At 44.1% G+C, this 24,388-nt stretch overlaps 1 protein-coding gene across 1 annotated transcript in view; it reads left to right on the top strand.

Annotated features, from left to right (window-relative positions):
* The window catches only part of DDX24 (DEAD-box helicase 24), a 29,092-nt gene extending 4,999 nt beyond the window's left edge, over positions 1-24,093 (top strand). The window contains exons 3-9 of the mRNA XM_049898055.1: positions 9,855-10,388; positions 13,680-13,833; positions 14,122-14,637; positions 16,984-17,059; positions 19,270-19,458; positions 22,046-22,175; positions 23,574-24,093. Coding sequence (XP_049754012.1) covers positions 9,855-10,388; positions 13,680-13,833; positions 14,122-14,637; positions 16,984-17,059; positions 19,270-19,458; positions 22,046-22,175; positions 23,574-23,845 — 1,871 coding nt within the window. The 3' untranslated portion in view covers positions 23,846-24,093. The remainder of the gene's footprint in view (positions 1-9,854; positions 10,389-13,679; positions 13,834-14,121; positions 14,638-16,983; positions 17,060-19,269; positions 19,459-22,045; positions 22,176-23,573) is intronic.
* The last annotated feature ends 295 nt before the right edge of the window (positions 24,094-24,388 follow it).

The following is a 24,388-nucleotide window of genomic DNA, read 5'->3' as shown; positions in this document are numbered from 1 at the left end:
ATGGATGTCAGAGGAGACTCTGAAACTTGCTCTCAAACGTCGAGCAGCTAAAGCAAAAGGAAGAATTGATGAGGTAAAAGAACTGAACAGAGGATTTCAAAGGGTGGCTCGAGCAGACAAAGTATTATAATGACATGTGCAAAGAGCTGGAAATGGAAAACCGAAAGGGAAGAACGCACTCGGTGTTTCTCAAGCTGAAAGAACTGAAGGAAAAATTTAAGCCTTGAGTTGTAATAGTGAAGGATTCTATGGGGAAAATATTAAATGACACAGGAAGCATCAAAAGAAGATGGAAGGAATACACAGAGTCATTATACCGGAAAGAATTAGTCGATGTTCAGCCATTTCAAGAGATGGCATATGATCAGGAACCAATGGTACTGAAGGAAGAAGTCCAAGCTGCTCCGAAGGCATTGGCGAAAAACAAGGCTCCAGGAATTGATGGAATATCAGTTGAGATGTTTCAGCAAACGAATGCAGCGCTAGAGGTGCTCAATCGTCTATGCCAGGAAATGTGGAAGACAGTTTCCTGGCCAACTGACTGGAAGAGATCTATATTTATGTCTATTCCCAAGAAAGGTGATCCAACCGAATGTGGAATTTATAGAACAATATTATTAATATCATACACAAGCAAAATTTTGCTGAAGATCATTCAAAAACAGGGAACTGCTAGAAATTCAGGCCAGTTTCAGAAGAGGACGTAGAACCAGGGATATCATTGCTGATGTCAGATGGATCCTGGCTGAAAGCAGAGAATACCAGAAGGATGTTTACCTGTGTTTTATTGACTATGCAAAGGCATTTGACTGTGTGGATTATAACAAACTATGGATAACATTGGGAAGAATGGGAATTCCAGAACACTTAATTGTGCTCATGAGGAACCTTTACATAGATCAAGAGGCAGTTGTTCGGACAGAACAAGGGGATGCTGATTGGTTTAAAGTCAGGTGTGCATCAGGGTTGTATCCTTTCACCATATGTATTCAGTCTATGCTGAGCAAATAATCTGAGAAGCTGGACTATATGAAGAAGAACGGGGCATAAGGATTGGAGGAAGACTAATTAACAACCTGTGATATACAGATGACGCAACCTTCCTGCTGAAAGTGAAGAGGACTTGAAGCACTTACTGATGAAGATCAAAGAGCACAGCCTTCAGTATGGATTGCACCTCAACATAAAGTAAACAAAAATCCTCACAACTGGACCAACGAGCAACATCATGATAAACGGAGAAAAGATTGAAGTTGTCAAGGATTTCATTTTACTCGGATCCACAATCAACACCCATGGAAGCAGCAGTCAAGAAATCAAAAGACGCATTGCACTGGGCAAATCTGCTGCAAAGGACCTCTTCAAAGTGTTGAAGAGCAAAGATGTGACCTTGAAGACTAAGGTGCGCCTGACCCAAGCCATGGTATTTTCAATCGCATCATATGCATGTGAAAGCTGGACAGTCAATAAGGAAGACTGAAGAAGAATTGATGCCTTTGAATTGTGGTGTTGGCGAAGAATATTGAACATTCCATGGACTGCTGAAAGAACGAACAAATCTGTCTCAGAAGAAGTACAACCAGAATGCTCCTTAGAAGCAAGGATGGTGAGACTGCGTCTGACATACTTTGGACATGTTGTCAGGAGGGATCAGTCCCTGGAGAAGGACATCATGCTTGGCAGAGTACAGGGTCAGCGGAAAAGAGGAAGACCCTCGAGAAGGTGGATTGACACAGTGGCTGCAAGAATGAGCTCGAGCATAACAATGATTGTAAGGACGGCTCAGGACTGGGCAGTGTTTTGTTCTGTTGTGCATGGGGTCGCTATGAGTCAGAACCGACTCGATGGTACCTAACAACAACATGTTTAACTGAGTATATAAAAAATACTTCAATATGTAATTAATGTAAAATTATTGAGATATTTTACATTCTTATTTTTGGTGTTTTAAAGCCTGGTGTGTATTTTAAGCTTAAAGCACATCTCATTTTAGACTAAACACATTTCAAGTGGACTTGGCTACTGCCTACCGTATTGTATAGTGTAGGATTATACCATCTGGACACTTCGTGCCTTGGCTTTCTGAAAGGGTGATCAGAAATCTTGGGGTGAGGTCCAGTATGAGAGTTACATAGATGGAGGAGTGGGGGTACCCCAGGAGAGGGGAATGAGGTAATAAAAATAACTTAGGCATATAAAAATTACTGAGCACCTAATATGTGTCATGCACTGCCTTAAGTACTTTGTATTGATGAGTTCAATCCTCTCAGCCACCCAGAGGTTAAGAATGAGTTGCTGTTGTGTGAATTCCGACTTAGGGTCAGTAGATACAGTTATTGTTCCCATCTCAAAGATGAGGAAACTTGGCCTTACAGAGGATGGACAACTTCCCTGAAATCACACAGCTAGAAATTGGCAGTGCCTGGATTCTAGGCCAAGTCTACGTGCACTTAAGTGTGCTGCTCCATTGCTTTGGTATGTGCAGAGGCCTGCAAGTAGGTCTCTGGAAGGCAGAGGCAAGGTCTGTGTGAGCCACCATGACTGGAGCCTGGCATTTGGATTCGTAGTGCAGCTCCTGTGTGGCTTGTCCCCATGGAATGCTGTGACTCTACAGCTCTAAGATTCAGAAAGAATTGGGACATGCATTTGGGGCTGTAGACCAGTTGCTGTCCACACAGGTAATGAACATATTCATCACCTCCAAAGGACTCCTTGGACCCCTTGGTAATCCCTCCCATCCCCAGGCAGCTTCCGATAGGCTTTCTATCACTATGGATTAGTTTGCATTTTCTAGAATTTTATATAAATTGAATCATATAGTATGTACTTATATGGGGGAAAGGGGTGGGTTCCTGCCTGCTCTTTCACTCAGCATACTTGAATGTCAACCATGTTGTTGTAAGTAGCAATAGTTGATTTCTTTTTATTGATGAGCAGTATTCCATTGTATGGATATATCACATTTTTTTTTGTGGATTTGTATATCTGCTTATCTGTTGGTGGACATTTACGATCTGTTTTTGGCTATTAAAAATAAAGCTGTTACAAGTATTGGTGTACAGGTCTTTGTTTGGACACACACTTGAACTTCTGTTGGGTAAATACTTTCTGTTTGGTAGATACCTAGATATGGAATGGCTGGGCCATGTGATAAGCATATGTTGTAACTTTTTGGGAGTTTCCAAAGTGATTATACCATTTACTGTAACTCTCCTGGAGTTTTAAGAGTTAGAGTTGGTCTGTATCTTTGCCAGCAACACTTGGTGTGACCAGTCTTTTAAGTTTATTTTAGGCTTTTTAAATATTAGTGTTATTTCCTTGTGGCTTTAATTTGCATTTCCCCAGTGACTAATAAAGATCCCTGGGTGGTGCAGATGGTTTGCTCTTGACTACTAACTGAAAGATTGCCAGTTCAACCCCACACAGTGGCATCATGGAAGAAAGGACTGGCAATCTGCTTCTGTAAAGAGTATAGCCAAGAAAACCTGATGGAGCTCAGCTCTGTAACACATGGAGTTGCCATGAATCACAATCAGTTTCATGGCGAGTTTGGTTGGTATTGTGCAACTTTTTACTAGCTTATTCATATTTTCTTTGGTGAAGTGTCTGTTCGATTCTTTTGCCCATTTTTAATTGTGTTGTTTATTTTCTTATACTGAGTTTTGAGAGTTATTATATATTCTGGATGTTCTTGTTGTTAGCTGCTGTCAGGTTGAGCCCGAATCACAATGACCCCATGTGTGCCGAGTAAGTAGAACTGCTCCATAGGATTTTCAAGGCTGTGACCTTTTGGAAACAGATACCAGACCTGACTCCTGAGGAGCCTCTGAGTGAGTTTGAACTGCCAGCTTTTTGGCTAGTAGTCAAGCACTTACCGTTTGCACCACCTGGGGACTCCAACTTCTTTATCGGTACATGATTTACAGTTTTTTTCCCGACTCAGTGACTTTTCATTTTCCTAACAGTCTTTCACAGAGCAGAAGTTCGTTATTTTGATGAAGTTCAAACCATCAGCTTTTTCTTTTATGGATCTTGCTTTTGGTGTCTTATCTTAACAACCCTCCGCTAACCCAAGGTCGCAAAGATTTTCTCCTGTTTCATTCTAGAAGTTTTTTTTCCCCTAGTAGTTTTGGGTTCTGTGATCTTATTGAATTAATTCTGTGCGTGGTGAAAAGTATGGATTAGAGTTTTTTTTTTGACATGCAGATATCTCATTATTCTAGCACCATTTGTTGAAAAATTTTCTTTTTGCTGCTGAATTACCTTAGTATCTTTGTTGAAAATCAGTAGCCATATATGTGTGGGTCTGTTTATGAAATCTCTGTTTTCTTTACACCAGTACTCCACTGTCTTGATTGTAGTAATATAGTTTTCAGTGTACAAGTTTTGCACGTCTTTTGTTAGATTTATCCAAAGTACCTCATATTTTTGATGCTGTTGTAAATGGTCATCTTAAATTTTCTGTTTGATTGTTGCTAATGAACAGAAATATGAGGGATTTTTATGTATTGATCTTGTATCCTGCAACTTACTTAGTTCTAGTAGTTTTTTGAGGATTCCGTAGAATTTTCTACAAAGATGGTCGTATCGTCCAATCTGAATACCTTTTATTTTTCTTGTCTTGTTGCATTGGTTAAAACCTTCAGTACAATTTAGAATAGAAGTGGTAGAGTGGCTATGATTGCCTTGTTCCTGATCTTTACAGAGAAAACATTCAGTCTCTCACCATTAAGTATGATGGTACTAGTATGATGGTGTTTGATAAATATGCTTTATCAGTTTGAGAAAGCTCTCTTCTGTTTCTAGTTTATTGAGAGGTTTTCTTTTAAATCAGGAATGGATGTTGGATTTTTTTCAAATGCTTTTTCTGCATCTATTGAGATGATGTGTGGTTTTTCATTTTTAGTCTGTTGATATGGTAAATTACATTAATTTTCAAATATGAAGTTAAATTTGTATTCCAGGGATAAATCTAACTTGGCCACAATATATAATTCTGTTTATATATTATCGGATTCGGTTTGCTCAAATTTTGTTGAGAATTTTTGCATTTATGTTCATGGGATGTTGTTCTGTATTTTTTTTTTAATAATGTCTTTGATTTTGAAACAGCAATACTGGCCTCATAATGACTTATGAAGTATTTTCTCCTCTTCCATTTTCTGGAAGAGCTTGTTTGGAGTTGGCATTTCTTCTTCCTTAAATGTTTGAATTCAAATTCATCTGGGTCTGTACTTGCGTTTGGAGAGGGGTTTTAACTACGAACTCATTTTCTTTAATAGAGATAATTCAGGTTATTTATTTTTTCTTGAGTGCTTGTTTTCTACTTACGGTCCTATCAGTTTTTGCTTCATTGATTTTGAAGCTCTGTTATTGCATAAACACTTAAAATTGTTAATATCCTCTAAATGAATTGACGCCTCATGATCGAATGACACTCTTTATCCCTGACAATATTCTTTGTTCTAAAACCTAATTCAACTATTAATGTAGCCATTTCAGCTTTATTTTGATTAATATTAGCATACTGTGTCTTTTTCCATATTCTTACTTTTGACTTGTGTTTTTATATTTAAAGTGAGTTTCTTGTAGGCAATATGTAACTGGATCTTGCTGTTTAATCTGACAATCTCTACCTTTTAATTGAGGTGATTATTGGTAATGATTGGGTTTAAGTCTCTTATTTTGTTTTTTGTTTTCTTTTTGTCCCATCTGTTCTTTGTAACCTTTTCCCTTTCTCTGCCTTCTTTTGGATTGAGTGTTGTTTTTTTTCCCCCCCCGTTTTCGTATGATACTTTATCTCTCTTGTTGTCTTACTAAGCTATACCTCTTTGTTGTGTCCTGTTAGTAGTTGCTTTGGGGTCACAGTACACATCTTTATCATAGTCTGCTTTCAAGTGGTACTGTACTATTGTTGTTAGGTGCTATCGAGTCGATTTTGAATCATAGTGACCCCATGTGACAGAGTAGAACTGCCCCGTAGGGTTTTCTTGGTTATAATCTTTTATCTTTTTATTGTGCATTAGGTGAAAACTTACATAGCAAATTAGTTTCCCATTGGATATTTTGCACACAAAGTGTTCTATGACATTGGTTCCGTTCCCCACAGTGTGCCTGCCCTGCCCCCATTTCTGTCCTAGGTTCCCGGTTTCCTTTCGTCCTGAATCGCTACCCCTTCCTGCCCCTTCCTGCCTTCCGTCTTTGCTTTTGGGCAGATGCTCTCTTTTTGATCTCATATAGTAGTTCTAAGGAATGCGTTTATTTTATGGGCCTGTCTGTGCTTGGCTAATGGGAGATCTCTGGTAGTGACTTCACTCCAGTTCTGCAGGGTTCTTAGGGCCACAGTCTCTGGGGTTCCTTCAGTCTCTATCAGACCAGTAAGTCTGGTGTTTTTTGTGAATTTGGTGTTTTGTTCTGCATTTTTTCTCCTGCTTTGTTGTGATCCCAGTCAGAGAAGTTGGTAGTGGTAACCGGGCAACATCTAGTTCTCCTGGTCTCAGGGTCATGTAAGCTGTGTTTCATGTGGTCCATTAGTCATTTGGATTAACTGTTCCTTTGGGTCTTTGATTTTCATAATTCTCTTTGCTCCAAATAATAAGAAACCAATAGTTGTATCTTAGATGGCCACTTGCAAGCTTTTAAGACCCCAGATGCTACTCAGCAGAGTAGGATGTAGAACTTTGTTATTCTGAACTGTTGTGCCAGTTGACATAGATGTCACCTGAGTCTGTGGCCTATTTTTGCTGTAAGTTTTACAGAAGCAGACCGCCAGGTCTTTGTCCTGAGGAGCCACTGGGTGGGTTCGAACTGCTCACCTTTTGGTCAGCGCTTAAGCATTTGCGACACCAGGGCTCCTTGATATCATACTACTCCTTGTATAAGACAAGAATCTTAGAAGGATTTGCTCTCATTTCTCTGCGCCTTGGCCTTTGTGCTTTTTATGTATATTTTATCTTTACGTGTGGCCGTGGTGGTGGTTGTAGGTGCTGTGGAGTCGGTTCTGACTCACGGGGACTCCATGTGACCGAGCAGAACTGCCCCATAGGGTTTTCTTGGCTGTAAACTTTACAGAAGCAGATCACCAGGTCTTTCTCCCGTGGAGCCACTGGGTGCTTTTCAACCTCAACCTTTCCGTTAGCAGCTGAGATTTTAACCATTGTACCACCGGGGTCACTTTTATGTATATTAGAAATGCCAAAATACATTTAAAAAAACTTTTTTTTGCTTTAAATAGCCAATTATTTTTTGAAGAAGTTTAATAATAAAAAGAAATCTTTTTGTATTTACCCCTGAAGTTACCATTTTGTCCCTTGGAAATCTATTAAATTGAATAGAATTCTGATTAGATTTGTTAAACTTTCTCATTGTGTATATCTTAACCTCATTTGCATGTTTACTATTTCTGCTGCATTTGAAAAAACTTCTTAATATTATATATAGTTCATTATTAATTTTCTCTTGCTGTTTTGAATGTTACGCTGAATTTTTTTAGTTTTTTTTTACACCTTCTGTTTGGTGGTTTTTAAAATCCGTTTGGTCATTCTTTATTGATTTCTGTTCCTTGCAAATGCTTGCAAATTTGTCTTTGTGTTTTTAATTGTAAACATGGTTAGGCTGTATTCTGGATCTGATGATTCCCATATCCGAAGTCTTTTTACATCTTTTTTTGCCCTTTTTCTTTTTGTTCTTGCTTACTGTAGCTGGTTTCCTTGTGTAATTATTTTTCATGGAGAGCTGCAGCTTTTCTTTTGAAAATTATTTGTGAGAATTCTTTGAGGCCTGTGACAAAGATTTCTTACTTCAGAGAGCATTTATTTGCTGCTTCTTGGAGCATTATCACTTTGGAACTACTTTAATTTTAAATATAGATTCAAAAGGTCTGAATTTCAAATTTTTTTTTTCTATTGTACTTTAGCCGAAGGTTTACAGAACAAACTAGTTTCTCATCAAACAGCTAATACACGCGTTGTTCTGTGACATTGGTTAACAACGCCACGACATGTCAACCCTGTCCCTTCTCAACCCTGCGTTCCCTATTACCAGCTTTCCTGTTCCCTCCTGCCTTCCAGTCCCTGCCCCAGGGCTGGTGCACCCGTCTAGTCTTATTTTGTTCCATGGGGCTGTTCAATCTTTGGCTGAAGGGTGAACCTCAGGAGTGACTTCGTTACTGAGCTGAAGAGGTGTCCAGGGGCCATACTCTCATGGTTTCTCCAGTCTCTGTCAGGCCGGCAAGTCTCGAGTTCCTTTTTGAGTTAGATGGAGCTACTTTAAATGCTCAGTTTTGAGGGGTTTGGTTTGGTTGGTTGTTTTGACCACTCAGCTGATGTGAATTTGGGCTGCATATGTACACATTCAAAGGCCAATTTGAAAATTTCAAACACAGGCAAAGTACATAGTGCTATTTTAAAATTTTCTGAAAACCTAAGAAAATTTCCTTTTGCTCTTTCCTTCATCACCAAAAAAGATAGTTTTATTCCCTTCTCCCTTTTGAAGGTCTCTGGGTGGCACAAATCGTTCATTTTTAACTACTAACTTAAGGGTTGGCAGTTCAAACCCATCCACCAGCACCATGGGACAAAGGCCTGGCGATCTGCTTCCATACAGGTTGTTGTTAGGTGCCGTCGAGTTGGTTCTGACTCATAGCGATCCTTCGTACAACAGAACAAAATACTGTCCCGTCCTGCGCCATCCTCACAATCCTTGGTATACTTGAGTCCATCCTTGCAGCCACTGTGTCAGTCCATCTTGTTGATAGGGTCTTTCTCTTTTTTGCTGACCCTCTGCTTTACCAAGCATGATATCCTTCTCCAGGGACTGGTACCTCCTGATAACATGTCCAAAGGGTGTGAGACTAAGTCTCGCCATCCTTGCTTCTAAGGAGCGTTCTGGTCGTAATTTTTTCTGAGACAGATTTGTTCTTCTGGCAGTTCATGGTATATTCGGTTTTCTTCGCCAACACCATGATTCAGAAGCATCAATTCTTCTTGGGTCTTCCTTATTTATTGTCTAGCTTTCGCATGCCTGTGAGACGATTGAAAATACCATGGCTTGAGTCAAACACACCTTAGTCCTCAAAGTAAGATCTTTGCTTTCTAAGACTTTAAAGAGGTCTTCTACAGCAGATTTGCCCAATGCAGTACATCTTTTGATTTCTTGACTGCTGCTTCCATGGGTGTTGATTGTGGATCCAAGTAAAATGAAATCCTTGACTCCAGTCCTTTGTACCTTTATCATGATGATGTTTACTGGTCCAGTTGTGAAGGATTTTTATCTTCTTTATGCTGGCAAATGCTATGGAACAGTTCTGCTTTGTAACTATGAGTTGGCATCAAGTAGACCGGCAGTGCTTGGGTTTAGTTTTGGTTTTCTCACCTTTGACATGGTTTGTCAGTATCCTAAACATCGTTTTACAAAGAACCAAATGAGTAACGTACCAATATAATTCCAAATTGAATTTTTCCCATCTTAAATGTCTTGGGAAGGTATTTATTGTGTAGATTCCCACCCCATCTCCAAATATGTTGTTATTCCTTAACAATAACAAAAACACAAACACAGAAAACTTTCCCTTTATCCCTTTATGGTTTCATTGCTCAGGCATTTATCTTTAGCTCATGTTTGGTGACTTCAGACCTCAATGCCCATCTATAGGCAACATATGGGTTGGGCAGACTTTTCCCCAGGCCCCTAATTTTAGTTGCAGTGCTCTGGGGGAGCCTGTGTAGGGTAGAGGAGCTTTGGATTGGCTAGGGTGGCCCTAAGCTATTTCAGGGTGTTTCATCCTCTGCAAAACCTAGGGAAAAGTATGTGCATCTGTTGATTCACTTTTTTTTTCTTTTTTCTGAACTTCTAAGGAAGTGGAAAAACTCTTGCCTTTGCCATTCCAATGATTCATGCGGTGCTGCAGTGGCAAAAGAAGAAGCCTGCGTCAGCTCCAGGTAGTACTGGAGTGCCACCTGGAGAGGCCAAAGCTGAGACTGGATCACCACACGTGACTGGAACTGAGTCTGGAACATTGCCCGATGAGACTGGAATGGAGAGTGAAGCAGTGTCCACTGAGGCTAAAGCTAAAGCTAGTGTGCCACCCTGCAAGGCCAGAGCCAAGACCAGAGCTACCATCTCAGACCAAGTGCTGCTCCTCTGTGATGATGATGCTGGTGAAGGACCTTCCTCCCTGATCAAGGAGAAGCCTATCTCCAAACAGAATGAGGACGAAGAGAAAAAGCTCAATGAAGTGCAGCCTGGAGAGTTGAAACAAGAGTCAAATGGTGAAATTGCTACCTGTAAAGAACATCCAAGACATCCTCTCCTTGGACTGGTTCTGACTCCCACTCGCGAGCTGGCTGTCCAGGTCAAACAGCACATTGATGCTGTAGCCAAGTTTACAGGTGAGGTTTAGCTCCATTTAATAAATGTTTCTTGAGGGCATCCTAGATGCTGGGGTAGCAGAGATTAATGAACCGTGACTCCTGTCCTCTCGGGGAGTCTTTCTGTAGTCTTAAGTCCTAGAGAAAATTATTCGAGCGACTGTTTTCTCAGTTCTCCAAAGATAGATCGCTAGTGCCATTCTAGATGCATAGAACATTAGTTAATTTATTGGATACAGTGGATGCTCAGGGTGGGGTGGCAAACTGCGTGTTTTTGTAAATAGTTTTACATTTGTTAGATATTTTCTGTAGCGTCACTATGAGCCAAAATCAACTCGACTGCAGTGGATTTGTTTTTTGTTTGTTTTTTTAATGTATGTTTTATGGCTGCTTTTGCACTACAAAATCAGACTTGAGTAAAGTTAGTAGTTGCAACAGAAACCATCTGGCCTGCAAAGCCAAAAATGTTTGCTATTTGACCTTTGAAAAAAAAATGGCAGTTTTTGCCTTAGGGCATTATAACTTAATTCTCTGAGGGGATCCCTTTTTTGCAAGGGCTGCACAGTGGAAATTTTGTTTTCATAATAAAAGCAGCAGTTATTATTGATCTCTTACTATGTATAGGTGTTTTACTTGCATGATCCTATGTGTTTCTTCCCACACTGAATATCATGAGAGAGGAGAACGGAGCACAAGAGGAGATTCATATTCATTCTAGTTCTGGGGAATGGGAAGGGCTTCCTAGGAGAGTTGTGTCACACAGCTGCCAGTACCATCGTTCCCAGCATTGTGGTGCACCAGTGCTCAGTTTTTCCAGGGCTTTGGAGGCAGGCATATGCGGGGTCAAATCCAGACCTTTTGTTCTGGTTGGAGAGGAAAAGTAAAAAGAGATGAAGTTGGGGAAGTAGCCAGGGCCCAGATCATAGGAGGCTTGGTAAGCCCTCCTATGGCATCAACGTCGGACCAGGCTGGCTTTTTAGCACCCTCCTGGAGAGGGAGCCCTACTGGTGACTGCCTCTGCAGATCTGGGGGCTCTTATGCCAGCTGTGTAAGAAAATAAGCAGTGAAGAACTAGATGGTGCCCGACTACCACTACTGACCGTTCTAATAAGGCCACAATAGATGGACCCTGATAGAATGGGAGAAAAATATGGAACAGAACCTTAAATTCCTTTAAAAAAAAAAAAAGAAAGAAAAAGAGAACTGCTAGACTGATTGAGACTGGAAGACTCCCCTGAGACTATTGCTCTGAGATACTGTTTAAACCTTGAACTGAAACTAACCCGAGGTCATCTCGTAGCCAAATAACAAATTGGCTCAAAAAATAATATCACCTGTAAGTACTACGATCCTTTTTAAAATTACCTGTCGTTGTTATTAGATGCTGTTGAGTTGGTTCCAACTCATAGTGACCTTCTGTATAACAGACCAAAACACTGCCCCATCCTTTGCCATCCTCATAATTGTTATGTTTGAACCCATTGTTGCAGCCACTCTGTCAGTCCATCTCATTGAGGGTCTTCCTCTTTTTCATTGACCCTCTACTTTACCAAGTGTGATGTCCTTCTCCCGGACTGGTCTCTCCTGGTAACATGTCCAAAGTACGTGAGATGAAGTCTCGCCATCCTCGCTTCTAAGGAGCGTTCTGGCTATACTTCTTCCGAGACAGATTTGTTCATTCTGGCAGTACATGGTGTTAGTTATCTAGTGATGTTATAGCAGAAATAACCACAAGTGGATGGCTTTAGCAAACGTTTTTATTCTGTCACGGTTTAGGAGGCTGGAAGTCTGAATCCGGGGCACCTCTAAGGGAGGGTTTTCTCTCTCTGTCATCTCTGGGGGAAGGTCCTTGTCTCCTTTGAGCATCTGTAGGCCCAACATTCCTTGGTGATCTCCATGTGTCTGGGCATCAATCTTCCCCTGGGCCTAGGAGGTTCTCAGTGCAGGGACCCTGGGTCCAAAGGCTGTGCTCCTCTTCCAGCTCTTCCTTCTTGGGGGTAGTGAGGTCCCTCTCCTCTCTGCTCACTTCTCTCTGTTTTTTATCTGTCATGAAATAAAAAGTGTGACTCAAGCAAGGGTGTGACTTGAGTCTTACCCTTTTGTAAGGCTGTGACTCAAGATACACCCCACACTGATAGTGTCTCATTGACATATAGAGGTTAGGATTTACAACATATCACAAAATGGAGGATGATTACATCAGATCACACCATGGAAGACAACCACACAATACAGGAAATCATAGCCTAGCCAAGTTGATACATTTTGGGGGGACACAATTAAATCCATGACACGATATATTCAGTGTTCTTCTCCAACATGATAATTTAAATGCCTTAATTCTTCTTCGGTCTTCCTTATTCATTGTCCAGCTTTTGCATGCATATGAGACAATTGAAAATACCATAACTTGGGTCAGCCACATCTGAGTCCTTAAAGTCACATCTTTGCTTTTCAACACTTCCAAGAGGTCTTTTGCAGCACATTGGCCCAGTGTGGTAAGTCATTTGATTCATGACTGCTGCTTCCGTGGTCGTTGATTTGGATCCAAGTAAAATGAAATCTTAGACAACTTAAATTTTTTCTCCGTTTATCATATTGCTTATCGGTCCAGTCGTGAGGATTTTCGTTTTCCTTGTGCTGAGGTGCAATCCATGTTGAAGACAGTGGTCTTTGATATTCATCAGTAAGTGCTTCAAGTCCTCTTCACTTTCAGCAAGCAAGGTTGTGTCATCTGCGTATCGCAGGTTGTTAATGAGTCTTCCTTCAATCCTGATGCCCCACTCTTCTTCATATAGTGCAGCCTCTCATATTATTTGCTCAGTGTACAGATTGAGTAAGTATGGTGAAAGGATACAACCCTGACACACACCTTTCCTGTTTTTAAACCATGCAGTATCTCCTTGTTCTATTGAATGACTGCCTCTTCATCTATGTACAGGTTCCACATGAGCACAGTTAAAAGTGTTCTGGAATTCTCATTCTTTGCAATGTTGTCCATAATTTGTTATGATCCACACGGTCGGTTGCCTCTGCATAGTCAATAAAATTACATATATGAGACCAAATGGTCAACAGTTACTTTAAAACAAAGATGAGAATGAAAGGGGACAGAGAAACAATAATCACAATGGAAATAATGAGAATTCATATATTGTGAAGAATGTAAACAAGTCACTGAATAACTGGCGTAGAAATTATTGAATGGAAATCTAAACTGCTGTGTAAATCTTGCCTGGAAATATTATCTAAAAAATTAAAACAAGCAGCCTGACTGAGGAACAGTGCACTTTAATCTTTTGTGTGCCATAGGAATTAGAACTGCTATTTTGGTTGGTGGAATGTCCACGCAGAAACAGGAAAGGATGCTGAACCGCCAGCCTGAGATTGTGATCGCCACTCCAGGCCGGCTGTGGGAGCTGGTTAAGGAAAAGCACCCACATTTGAGTAACCTTCGGCAGCTCAGGTGAGAGACAGAACTTCTCTTTTGTTTCCTTACCTTCTGGTCTGAAGTGGGTCTGAGGTGACATGGTAGGGTGTGTAGTGTCTCAGTGTCCCAGAGTGCCATGGTGGGATACCAGGAGACCTCAGCCTTCTGAAAACCAAGTATGCATGAGAGTGATTAACTGAGGTACTGGTGGGGTGTGTGCCTCTGTATTGGAAGGCTGAGTGGGTAGGTGGGAGGAGTGTGTGCTGTCGTTGGTTTCTCTGACCTGCTGCTAACTAGATGGTGTGGTTCTGTTTGGATTTGCAGGTGCCTGGTGGTGGATGAGGCCGACCGGATGGTTGAGAAGGGCCACTTCGATGAGCTCTCCCAGCTACTGGAGATGCTTAGTGACTCTCGATACAACCCAAAGAGACAGACGCTTGTTTTTTCTGCCACACTGACCCTGGTCCATCAAGCTCCTACTCGAATCCTTCATAAGAAGCACACCAAGAAAATGGACAAAACTGCCAAGCTTGACCTCCTTATGCAGAAGATTGGCATGAGGGGCAAGCCCAAGGTCATCGACCTCACGAGGAATGAGGCCACAGTGGAGACACTGATAGAGACCAAGATCCATTGTGAAACCGATGAAAAAGACCTCTACCTGTACTATTTCCTGATGCAGCATCCAGGCCGCACCTTAGTGTTTGCCAACAGCATCTCCTGCGTTAAACGCCTCTCTGGGCTCCTCAAGGTCCTGGATATCATGCCGCTGACCCTACATGCCTGCATGCACCAGAAGCAGAGGCTCAGAAACCTGGAGCAGTTCGCCCGTCTGAAGGAGTAAGTCAGGCCTGTCCCTAGAGGCCCAGCCCCTATCTTCTGGGCCGGGGAGCCAGGGTGGTGGGGAGCTGGTGGGAGGCGACTTTCAGTCGCGAGGGCCTTGGTAGGAGGTAGCCTTTTGAGCACAGCATCAGGCAGGCTCGCTCTCACGCTGCGTCTGGTTGCTGGCGGTGCTCAGCAGGAACTCCCGTGATAGTGATGACTGCCACCATCGCTGGTTGCGGCTGGGTTGGCTTCAGCTCATGGCGACCCCGTGTGTGTCAGAGTGGAACTGTATTCCCCAGGGTTTCTAATAGCTAATTTTTTAGGAAGTAGATCACCAGTCATTTCTTCAGAGGTGCCTCTGGGTGACTTGAACCACCACCTCTTTTAGTAAGCAGCTAAGCGTGTTAACTGTTTATACCACAGTATCTATTATTATTGAACAAGTAAAACAGAATAAGTCTTACGCTGACACTTAAACTGCATTGTCACATTCAGTCACTTCTGACATCCTTGAGAAGAAGCAGAATAGATTGATGGTTAGCAGCACAGACCCTGGAACTGGACTGCCTGCGGTCAAATTGTAGCTCCATCACTTCCTAGCTGCTCAGGTTACTTAACCTCTCTGTGCCTCAGTTTTCTCATCTGTAAAATTGGGGTAATAATAGAAGGTGCCTCTATTATTTAATCCTCTTATGAGAATTAAGTGACTGTGAATTCATGCGTATAAGATGTTTAGATCACTGCTTGGAGCCCTGGTGGTGCAGTGGTTAAGAGCTACAGCTACTAACCAAAAGGTCGGCAGTTCGAATCCACCGGCAGCTCCCTGGAAACCCTGTGGGGGCAGTTCTGCTCTGTCCTCCAGGGTGGCTGTGAGTCAGAATCAACTCGACAGCAACGGGTCTGATTTGGTTTTGGTACATAGTATGCACTTGGTAAGTGTTAGCTTTGATAATTACCGTTCCTACCCCTTCCATTCCTCATGGTCATCATCATTCTCATTTTATAGATAAAGAAAGTGAGGTCTAGAGAAGCTCATCAGCTAGCCCAAGTTTTGTCAGCCTGGAAGTGTCAGAGCTGGGCTTCAGACAAGTCAGTCAGGCCCTAGAACCCATGCTCTGTCCCACCTCAGGGAGCAGGGTACACCTTGTCAAGATGAAGGCCTGGGAAGCTGAGGTAGACTATAAGTTGGCGTTTACCAACAGTATTTTGTCACGGTGTATTAATTTCTAGAACAACCTCCCTGTGACTGTTGGTAGGCATTTTGAGTGGTTTACTGGGATTAGTTTAGAGCAGGGCTTGGCAGTTTCGTAATTGCGACAGAGACTGTATAGCCCACAGAGCTGAAAATACTATCTGACCTTTTACAGAAAAGGTTTGCTGACCTCTGACATAGAGCAATGGTTTAAGGTTTTACAGACTGTAGTTTGCATCACATTCCCTAGTCCTGTCTCAAAGATACAGGGAATAGAAACCCTGAAGGGCCCAGAATCTTAAATTTTCAGACACATCTCAAGTGCTTTTGACTCTTCTCAAACCACAAATTAAGAAATATCACCCAGCACGTTTATCTAGTGTTTATTATGAACCAGGCACTGTTCTAGCTGCTGGTAGTATAACAGTGAATAATGCCAAGTCTTTGCTGTCATGGAGTTTACATTCTAGTGGAGGGAAATAATAAGTTTAAAAGTAAACATGTAATGTATCAAGTGGTCCTGAGTGCCAAGAAGTAAAGATGACAGGAGGTGGGAAAGGAGACTGGGGTGTGTGTGGTCAGGAAGCTTCTCTCGTAGGGTGAAATAGGATCAGAGAGCGAAAGAAACTAAGGGAATGAGTCTGAGGGAAGAGGCTCTGAAGGAAGAGCATGCTTGGCGTGTTTGAGGAACAGCAAGAAAGTCTGTCCGGCTGGAAGGTTGGCAAGGTCATCGACTGGAAGGAGGGAAGTGGGAGGGTGACTGGAGACATGGTCACTGACTCAAGAGTATGGATGGCCTTACTCAGTTCACTTGAGGCGGTCTCGTGTTATTACAGGGTAGTCCCTCGTATTTAGTTCTCTTCAGGTGGTCCTGTATTATTGCAGAGTAGATTAGTTCCTTGTATTTAGTTCCCTTGAGGCGGTCGTGTGTTATTGCAGAGTGCAGCATGTTGGTTGTGGTCAGTCAGACCTAGGTTTGGATCCTGGCTCCACAATTTAATAGCCATGTATGTACCTTGGGCAAGTTAATCCCTGAGCCCCTGTTTTCTTCATCTGTAAAAGAAGATTAAATAGACTATTATAGAGTGTTTAGAGTGCTCAGTAGGTGGAAAGAATTTAATTAATACTACCTGTTAATTATAATTACTAATGAACTTCCTGTACCACAGCTGTGTTCTCCTGGCAACAGATGTGGCAGCCCGGGGTCTGGATATTCCTGAAGTCCAGCATGTCATCCATTACCAGGTAGGGAAAGCTGGGAATTTTTAGGCATCTCCCAGCATTGAATCAAGGAGTTTCATTTAAAGCAAAGGACAGGTGGTGAGGGAAGGGGAGGGAGGAGGGATTATTGGTCCCAAGGGCTCCTGCAGCAGAGAATACCAGTGACATCTGGTGCCCAGCTGCTGCCACTCTTGGAACACTGAGGTACGTAAATGGTAAGATACAGTCTCAAAACCTCTTGGCATTGGCCGAGAGTCAAATAGCCCCTGTCTTTGACTTGGGAGCAGTTACCTATAACCCGTCTTACAGTCTTAGTTTCTTCCATGAAGTAGATATATTAAGTGCGTAGAGTGGTGTAGAGAAGTAGCAGTGTGCTGGTGAAGAGGCCACCACAGATCCCACCTGTGTAGCCTGTGCAAGGCATTTAATTTCTCTTGCTCACTTATTAAATGGAGTAATTATGTACCTACTTCTTAGGGTTATTACTAGGCTGAAATCAGTTAATATGTGCAAAGAGCTTTGAAAGTCACCTGGCACCTTGTTACTAAATGTTAGCTGCTGTTGATAGTAGCGTTAATATCCATGCACGCTCCTAGTAAATATCAGCATAGAGCCGTGGTCATGAGCATGGGCTCCAGATCCAGACTGCCACAGTTCGAACCCCTGGTCTGCTGCTTCATAGCCGAATAGCTCTGGACAATTCATTTAGTATCTCTGGTTTCAGGGTCACTGTTTGTAAACTGGGAGGAATAATACCACCTGTACCCAACAGGGTTATCATGAGAATTATAAGGAGCTAGTGCGGATGAAGCACGATGTAAGCACTTACTAAATGGGAGCTATTGTAACATGATTACTATTTCTCCCCTTAATTCTTCATGCCTTTTTAGACTCTTGTAGGGTGCCAGCTCAGTTTAGAAAATCTTTACTCTTCCTCATTTTTCAGAGAAAGGGCTTGGACAGTCCATGTGGGAGGTCTCAAGGTGAACGATACGATTCTGTAGTCAGAGCCCCCAACAAGTATCACATCAGGTAGAGGAGGTGAGGTGACCACAGCCATAATTTAAGACAGAAGATACTAAAAGTTATAAAATGTAGTGGGAGAGAATCAGCCTCTAGTATGGGAGGTTGGAAAGTACCTTCTAAAAGAAGCCTGGTATTTCAGGATGGAAAGGCTTTGGACATGTAGAGAGGTAGGAGAGGGAGGAGGACAGAGCGTGGAAGGAGGCAGTGTTTGGGGACAGTTGGCTTTGCGTGAGAAGAGGGCTCTGTTGGGAGAGGAATAGTTGCCAAGGCTGGGGGCAGGTCACTGAAGGGTCCGAGTGGCAGGCTGAAGAGTTGGGCCTTTGTCCCATAGGCGAAGAATGGCAACTAGAGCTCATTTCTAGCACTGTCAGGAATAGTTCATAGTAGCTGCCTAGAGCACTGTGCTGAACAGAACACAGATAGTGAGATGTTGCCTGCTCTCGGGGGAGAAGACTTGTGTTTGATTAGTGATGTGGGAGTGCGAGGAGAGAGGAGTCAGCAGCGTCCCCTGTCAACCTTTGTGGCAGAGGCAGGGTGCTCAGTGCTTAGCATGGTCTCTGAGGTGGAGTCCTTCAGATTGAATTCTGGTTCTTCCACCTAGGAGAAGTTGCTTACCCTGTCTGTGTTTTAGTTTTCTGGCCTGTGAAATAGAATGTCATGTTGTACAGGACAGATGGGAATAATGCATGCACGCAGAGTGCTTAGAATTGCCTGCCACATTGTAATCACTCAGTAAATGTTGGTTCGGATTCCCATCCTCAGTCACCTACGCAGAGTTAATGAAGAACCAGTAGGGTTTCTTTAGTAGAGGGGGTAATATGGTCAGAGCAGTGACTCAGGAAGATGGGGCTGGTAGTTCGGAGCCAGGGCAGGGGAGTGGGGAGAACGAGAGACCAGAAAGAAGTGACTGCAGTTGCCCAGGTGAGTGGCCATGAGGGCCTGAACGGGGACGGAGGAGGGGCAAGCGGACAAGGGAGGACAGAGCCTGTCCAGTGAATGGGCTAACCTGGGAACAGTTTGAATGTGGGACTGAGGTAGCAGGATGGAAAGGCTTTGGACATGTAGCAGATCTGGTCCACAATGCTAGAGCAGATTCCACCTGCCAGCCTGGCTGGAGGGAGGCAGTCCAGTGATGGGATACGGCACTGAGGTGAAGAGCAGTGTTGGGCAGTCGCTGTGCGTTGACTTCCCAGTTCCTCCTTTGGCAGGTCCCTCGAACCTCGGAGATTTATGTCCACCGAAGTGGTCGAACAGCTCGTGCCACCAATGAAGGCCTCAGCCTGTTGCTGATCGGGCCTGAGGACGTGATCAACTTTAAGAAGATTTACAAAACCCTCAAGAAAGATGAGGACATCCCACTGTTCCCTGTGCAGACAAAGTACATGGATGCAGTCAAGGTAAAACCCGACTGCTTATCGGGGGATGCTGCAGCTCCCTCCAGGGTGCCTCGCTGTGGGCTCTGGCAGCGTAGTAACCTTGGAAACTAAGGAATGGCTCTGCCAACAGCTGAGCAGGGAGATTTATAAAAAGGGACTGGGAGAAGAGAGAACAGGTGAGTGACCACAGGTGTACAGTTGAGAACTGTGTCCTCACTCCTGGCTGTTGGAGTGTTCAGGTTCTCAGCTCAGCTGTGGGAGCCAGTTGTGATGGCTGTTTGGACAACAGTGGGCAGTCTGGGTGCCCCTTCAGGTTGAATGATGCAGAGTGCTCCTGTTTGTTCCTTCAGCAAATATTTATGGAGTACCTACTGCATGCCAGCAGCTCTGTTAGATGCTGAGGATACAGTAGTGACCCAGACAGACAGAGTTCCTGTACTTCTGGGGCTTACAGAATTCTAGAGCTGTAAGGGACCAGAGAGAATGTCTTATCCAGCCAGTCCCCTCAATTCATAGAGCTGCAAGTGAGGTGTAGACAGGTTATGGCAGTTTAAGGCCACTCAACGAGCTGGCAGTAGAGGTCAGAGGTCAGAGTAGAGGTACAGTAGCAGACCTGGTTCAACCATTTCCTAGAGAGTTAGTTTTATTCATTCATTCAGCAGACATCTCTTGAATTCCTGTAATGTGTCAGACATGATGCTAGGCACTGGGCTTTCCTGGAGACGCAGTCAGTTCCCCATCATAGGCCTGAGGTCTGATGCTCACTATACAACTGCTTTTTTTCTCCCTGAAGAAATTTCAGATTTTTTTTCCTCAGGAAGCTCACTGTGTAAGTGACTCTAACATCTGCTAGTGTCTTGCTTAGAAGGTAATTTACACAAAGCAGGCAGTGTTTGGTATTATTCCTGAGGAAAGCTCTCTGTCCACGTTTATGCCAGCTTACGACTCAGTATCAATTACAAGAACTCAGCAGGCCTTGCTCAGTGTGGACTCCCCGGCACCTTAGAAGACCGGACCTTACCACATCCCACCATCGTGCTTCCAAGGAGGTGGTGAAAGGGCCGAACACCTTTCCCCTTTGTCTCTTCTCACAGAAGTGAGTGTGGAGCATATGGGTCTGCTCAGATTGAAGAAATCTCACAAACTGATGCCAGTGATATCTAAATAAGTATTGTTTTTGGCAGAGAACCGAGAGACAGTAGAAAAATGCTTTTTGATTGGCCTGTTTCTTGGTTTCTTGAAGTTCTGCCCCATTGGTTGTTAGAAGAGAGTAATTAAGTCTAGTTCAGGAGAAGAGAATCAGCCGCAAGCAGAAAGTATGGGTACCTCGTGTAAACTTACCGTTTTACATTGCTATAATGGATAAGAAACAAACCGAGTGGAATAATGGAGAACAATGAAGATGAAGCTACTTGGATGAAGTCATGGGGAAAGCTACCCAGACAAGGTGACTATTAAGCTGAGCTCTAAGGCTGAGAAGGAGCTGTGTGTGTGTGTGTGTGTGTGTCCGTGTGTGTGTAGGTTGGGATGAGGTACCAGCAAGTGGAGAAGTGAGCAAGAAGTAAGGATGAGAAGCTCAGTCAGAACCTGGTTGCGCAGGAGTGGATTTTACTGCAGGTGTGACGAGAGGCCAGTGTGGGTGGTTGCCTGCTCCAGAAAGTGACCTGCCATTTGCTGGAGGCCTCCCACATGCCAGGTCTTCCTGAGCATAAAGACAGTATTTAGAACAACTCCAGAGTTAGTTGTTGTTACCCCCTTTTCAGTTGAGTATGGTGCAGAGAAGTGACGTGACTTGCATAAGGCCTCACAGCTAGGAGACGACAGGCCATCTGATGAGAAGTCTTACGTGCTTTGAGCACGTTCGGCAGAACAGCCAAACGTGGCTTAATGCCACAGACTCTCGAGGACCCATAAACTCTTGGAAAATCTATGGTGTCTGGGAAAAGAGTTTGCCCTGGACACCTGTGGAGCCCTGGTGGCCCAGTGGTTAAAAGCTTGGCTGCTAACCAAAAGGCTGGCAGTTCGAATCCACCAGCCGCTCCTTAGAAATTCTATTGGGCGGTTCTGCTCTGTCTTACGAGGTCGCTATGAGTCAGAATTGACTTGATGGCAGTGGGTGTTTTGTTTTGTTTTTGGACACCTGTAGGTTGACAGACAGGTTTCCAAGGAGTGGGGCTCTTCAGGTTTATAGTTTGGAAAGTTGGCTCGTGTGTGTGTGCACACATGGGGTGGTTGCTGCCTGGGTTGTATCAGACACTAAAACAAGTGCAAGGAGCCTTGGTAGCACAATGGTTAAGCACTTAGCTGCTAACTGAAAGGTCGGTGGTTTGAACCCACTCAGCGGCTCCACTGGAGAAAGACCTGGTGATCTGCTTCTGTAAAGAGTATAGCCTAGAAGACGCTGTGGGGCAGTTGTACCCTGTCACAGGGGGTCACTGTGAGTCAGAATCGGCTTGATGGCACCTAACAACAAAACAAATGCATGGCGATGGGAGTCGACCTCACCTCAGTGACATTGAGCTTTTTTAAAACATGATTTACACGAGACTTTGGTTCCCAGAGGTCTGAACCCACTTTCAGATAAACACTTTCTGTTGCTTTCCCCCAGGAGCGAATCCGTTTAGCCCAGCAGATTGAGAAAGCCGAGTATCGCAACTTCCAGGCTTGTCTACACAACTCTTGGATTGAGCAGGCAGCAGCTGCCCTGGAGATTGAGCTGGAAGAAGAAATGTATAAGGGTAAGATCTTGGGTGGGTGAGACTTGAGGAAGGTGCACTCAGTTTTTTTTTTTTCCTTCAACTTTTGTCTAGTGGGAAGCACCCCCACTACCCTTGCTTCCGTCAAACACCCTTTACGTCTTTGCTGACAGGCCCAAGTCTCAGATGAGCCTAACGCCCCCAGCTTTTGTTCCCCTGTCTTACTGGCCTCTGTCTGGAGTTCAGGGATGAAGGGAGCAGGCTCTGGGGCCAGACCACCTGTGTTTGAATGCTGGCCCTGTTCTGTAACTAGCTGTGTAATCAGGTCAAGTTATTTAACCTCTCTGTTATACCCCAGTGTTTTCATCTGTAAAACAAAGTACATAGAGTACCTACCTCAGGGGGTTGTTGTAAAGATTGCTTGACTTAACACTTGTAAAGTGCTCAGGGCAGTGCCTGGCAAATAGAAAGTATTCAGTTCATTTTAAGTTCTTATCATTATTACACCTGCCGTCCAAGTGGGCAGAGCACATCGTGTCGTCATCTCATTTGATGATCTCCACAGTCTAAGGGCATAAACAGAGCAGGCATCATTGACCTTTTACACGCGGGACCTGGAGGCTTAAGGAAGAAGAGCGATTTGTGCTGGAAAACAGCACCCCCACCAGGCAGTTCTTGAGCCCCCACTCTGTACCTGGGCCAGGTGCTAAGGATTCAGGGATGAATCTGCATGGTCTCTGCTCTAGGAAGGCTCACGTGTCCAAGAAGTGGCAGAACCACAGCTGGAACTGAGGACGTCTGGTTATGTCCAGTGCACTCCCCACCCCATCAAGTGAGCAGCTCAGTTGAGGTGCTGGCATCTCAGACATCCAAAAGGCATACTGCCCAGCACAGTTGCCAGGAATCAGAGCTCTGGGGCTGTTGGCACTGAGCTGGTCCTCCTGGCAGCTCAGGCTTGGGGTTCTTCCACCTGTGTGTGTGTGGTCAGCACTGGAGGTGCCGTGTCAGGGGGCTGGGTTCACTCTCTCCTGAGGGGTTTGTAGCTGTCAAGTCACCAAACCCAGGCAGCACTGGGAGGAGTAGGAAGAAAACTGACCTTTGAGCTGGGAGACATGGCTTCTGATCTGTTTGACAGCGAGCTCTGAGCTCTTACACAAATGACTTCCCTAAGCCTCAGTTTCCTCATCTGTAAAGTGAAGATAGTAACTGTCTTAGAGGGTTCTTATAAATGACAGGGTGGCCCTGAGGATCCCTCGTGAACTGTTAGAAGTTAGCCATTCACAGTCGTTGTCAAGCAAACACTCACTTCTGCCGAGGAATTTTGTGCCCTGCCTCACCAAGAGTTCTAAAACATTTTAATTACGGGTATTACCCATCCAAGGAAAGAGAATGTCTCTAAAAACCATAGTAAATAGGATCTGTTTTGTATTGTGTTTCAAGGAGGAAAAGCTGCTGAGCAAGAAGAGCGTCGGAGACAGAAACAGATGAAGGTCTTGAAGAAGGAGCTGCGTCATTTACTTTCCCAGCCGTTGTTTAAGGATGACCTGAAAACCAAGTATCCCACTCAGTCCGGCAAGCCCATCGTCGTGTCTGCTCCAAGAAGTGGTGAGTCTGCTTTGAGCTGCATCTCCAAACAGAAGAAGAAGCAGCAGCTAAAAGAGCAGCAGCAGCAGCAGCAGGCGCCGCCACGGTCAAGTACCGGTGCAGAGTAACCCCCCAGGGCAGGGTTGGTGCCAGCACAGTGATGTCTGTTCTCTGCTATTCTGTGAGGCCCTCGTCCCCACTGTCTCCCTCCACCCCATGTCAGCCCCGTTACAGAGTCCCCTGTTGGCCGCCACTCCTGCACAGCAGGGAGACCTCCCGCAGAGTTGTGTTGTTGGGGAGGAAGAGTTCTGTGTTCCAGTGTTACAGGCTTTGGGATGTTCCCCTTGATTTCCTACAGTAAAAACCGTGGTCAGAGCCGGCATGTCACCTTGAATTTGTAGCCAGAAGATGGGCTGTGGTGCAGTTGTGTGGTGTACGGAGTTCTCTGGGCCAGCATGGCGCTAGGCCCTCTGGGCGGGCAAGCACAGTGCTGTGGTCCTCTGGCTGCAGGATGCTGGTGGGAGCATCTCACCTGCTGGGCGGCACGGGTGGAGCAGGAGGCAGGAGAGTTGTGTTGCTTGCTGTGGAGTCGTTTCCGCCTGTCTCCTCAGTGTGATTTCCGACTTCTCCGTAGCAGAACCTTAACAGCTCCTTAGCTCTCTAGCACAGCT

Source organism: Elephas maximus, chromosome 10 (genome assembly GCF_024166365.1).
Source record: "Elephas maximus indicus isolate mEleMax1 chromosome 10, mEleMax1 primary haplotype, whole genome shotgun sequence".
Lineage (NCBI taxonomy): Eukaryota > Metazoa > Chordata > Mammalia > Proboscidea > Elephantidae > Elephas > Elephas maximus.
The sequence above is the reverse complement of the archived record's forward strand: the minus strand, read 5'-3'. Positions and strand labels throughout refer to the sequence as shown.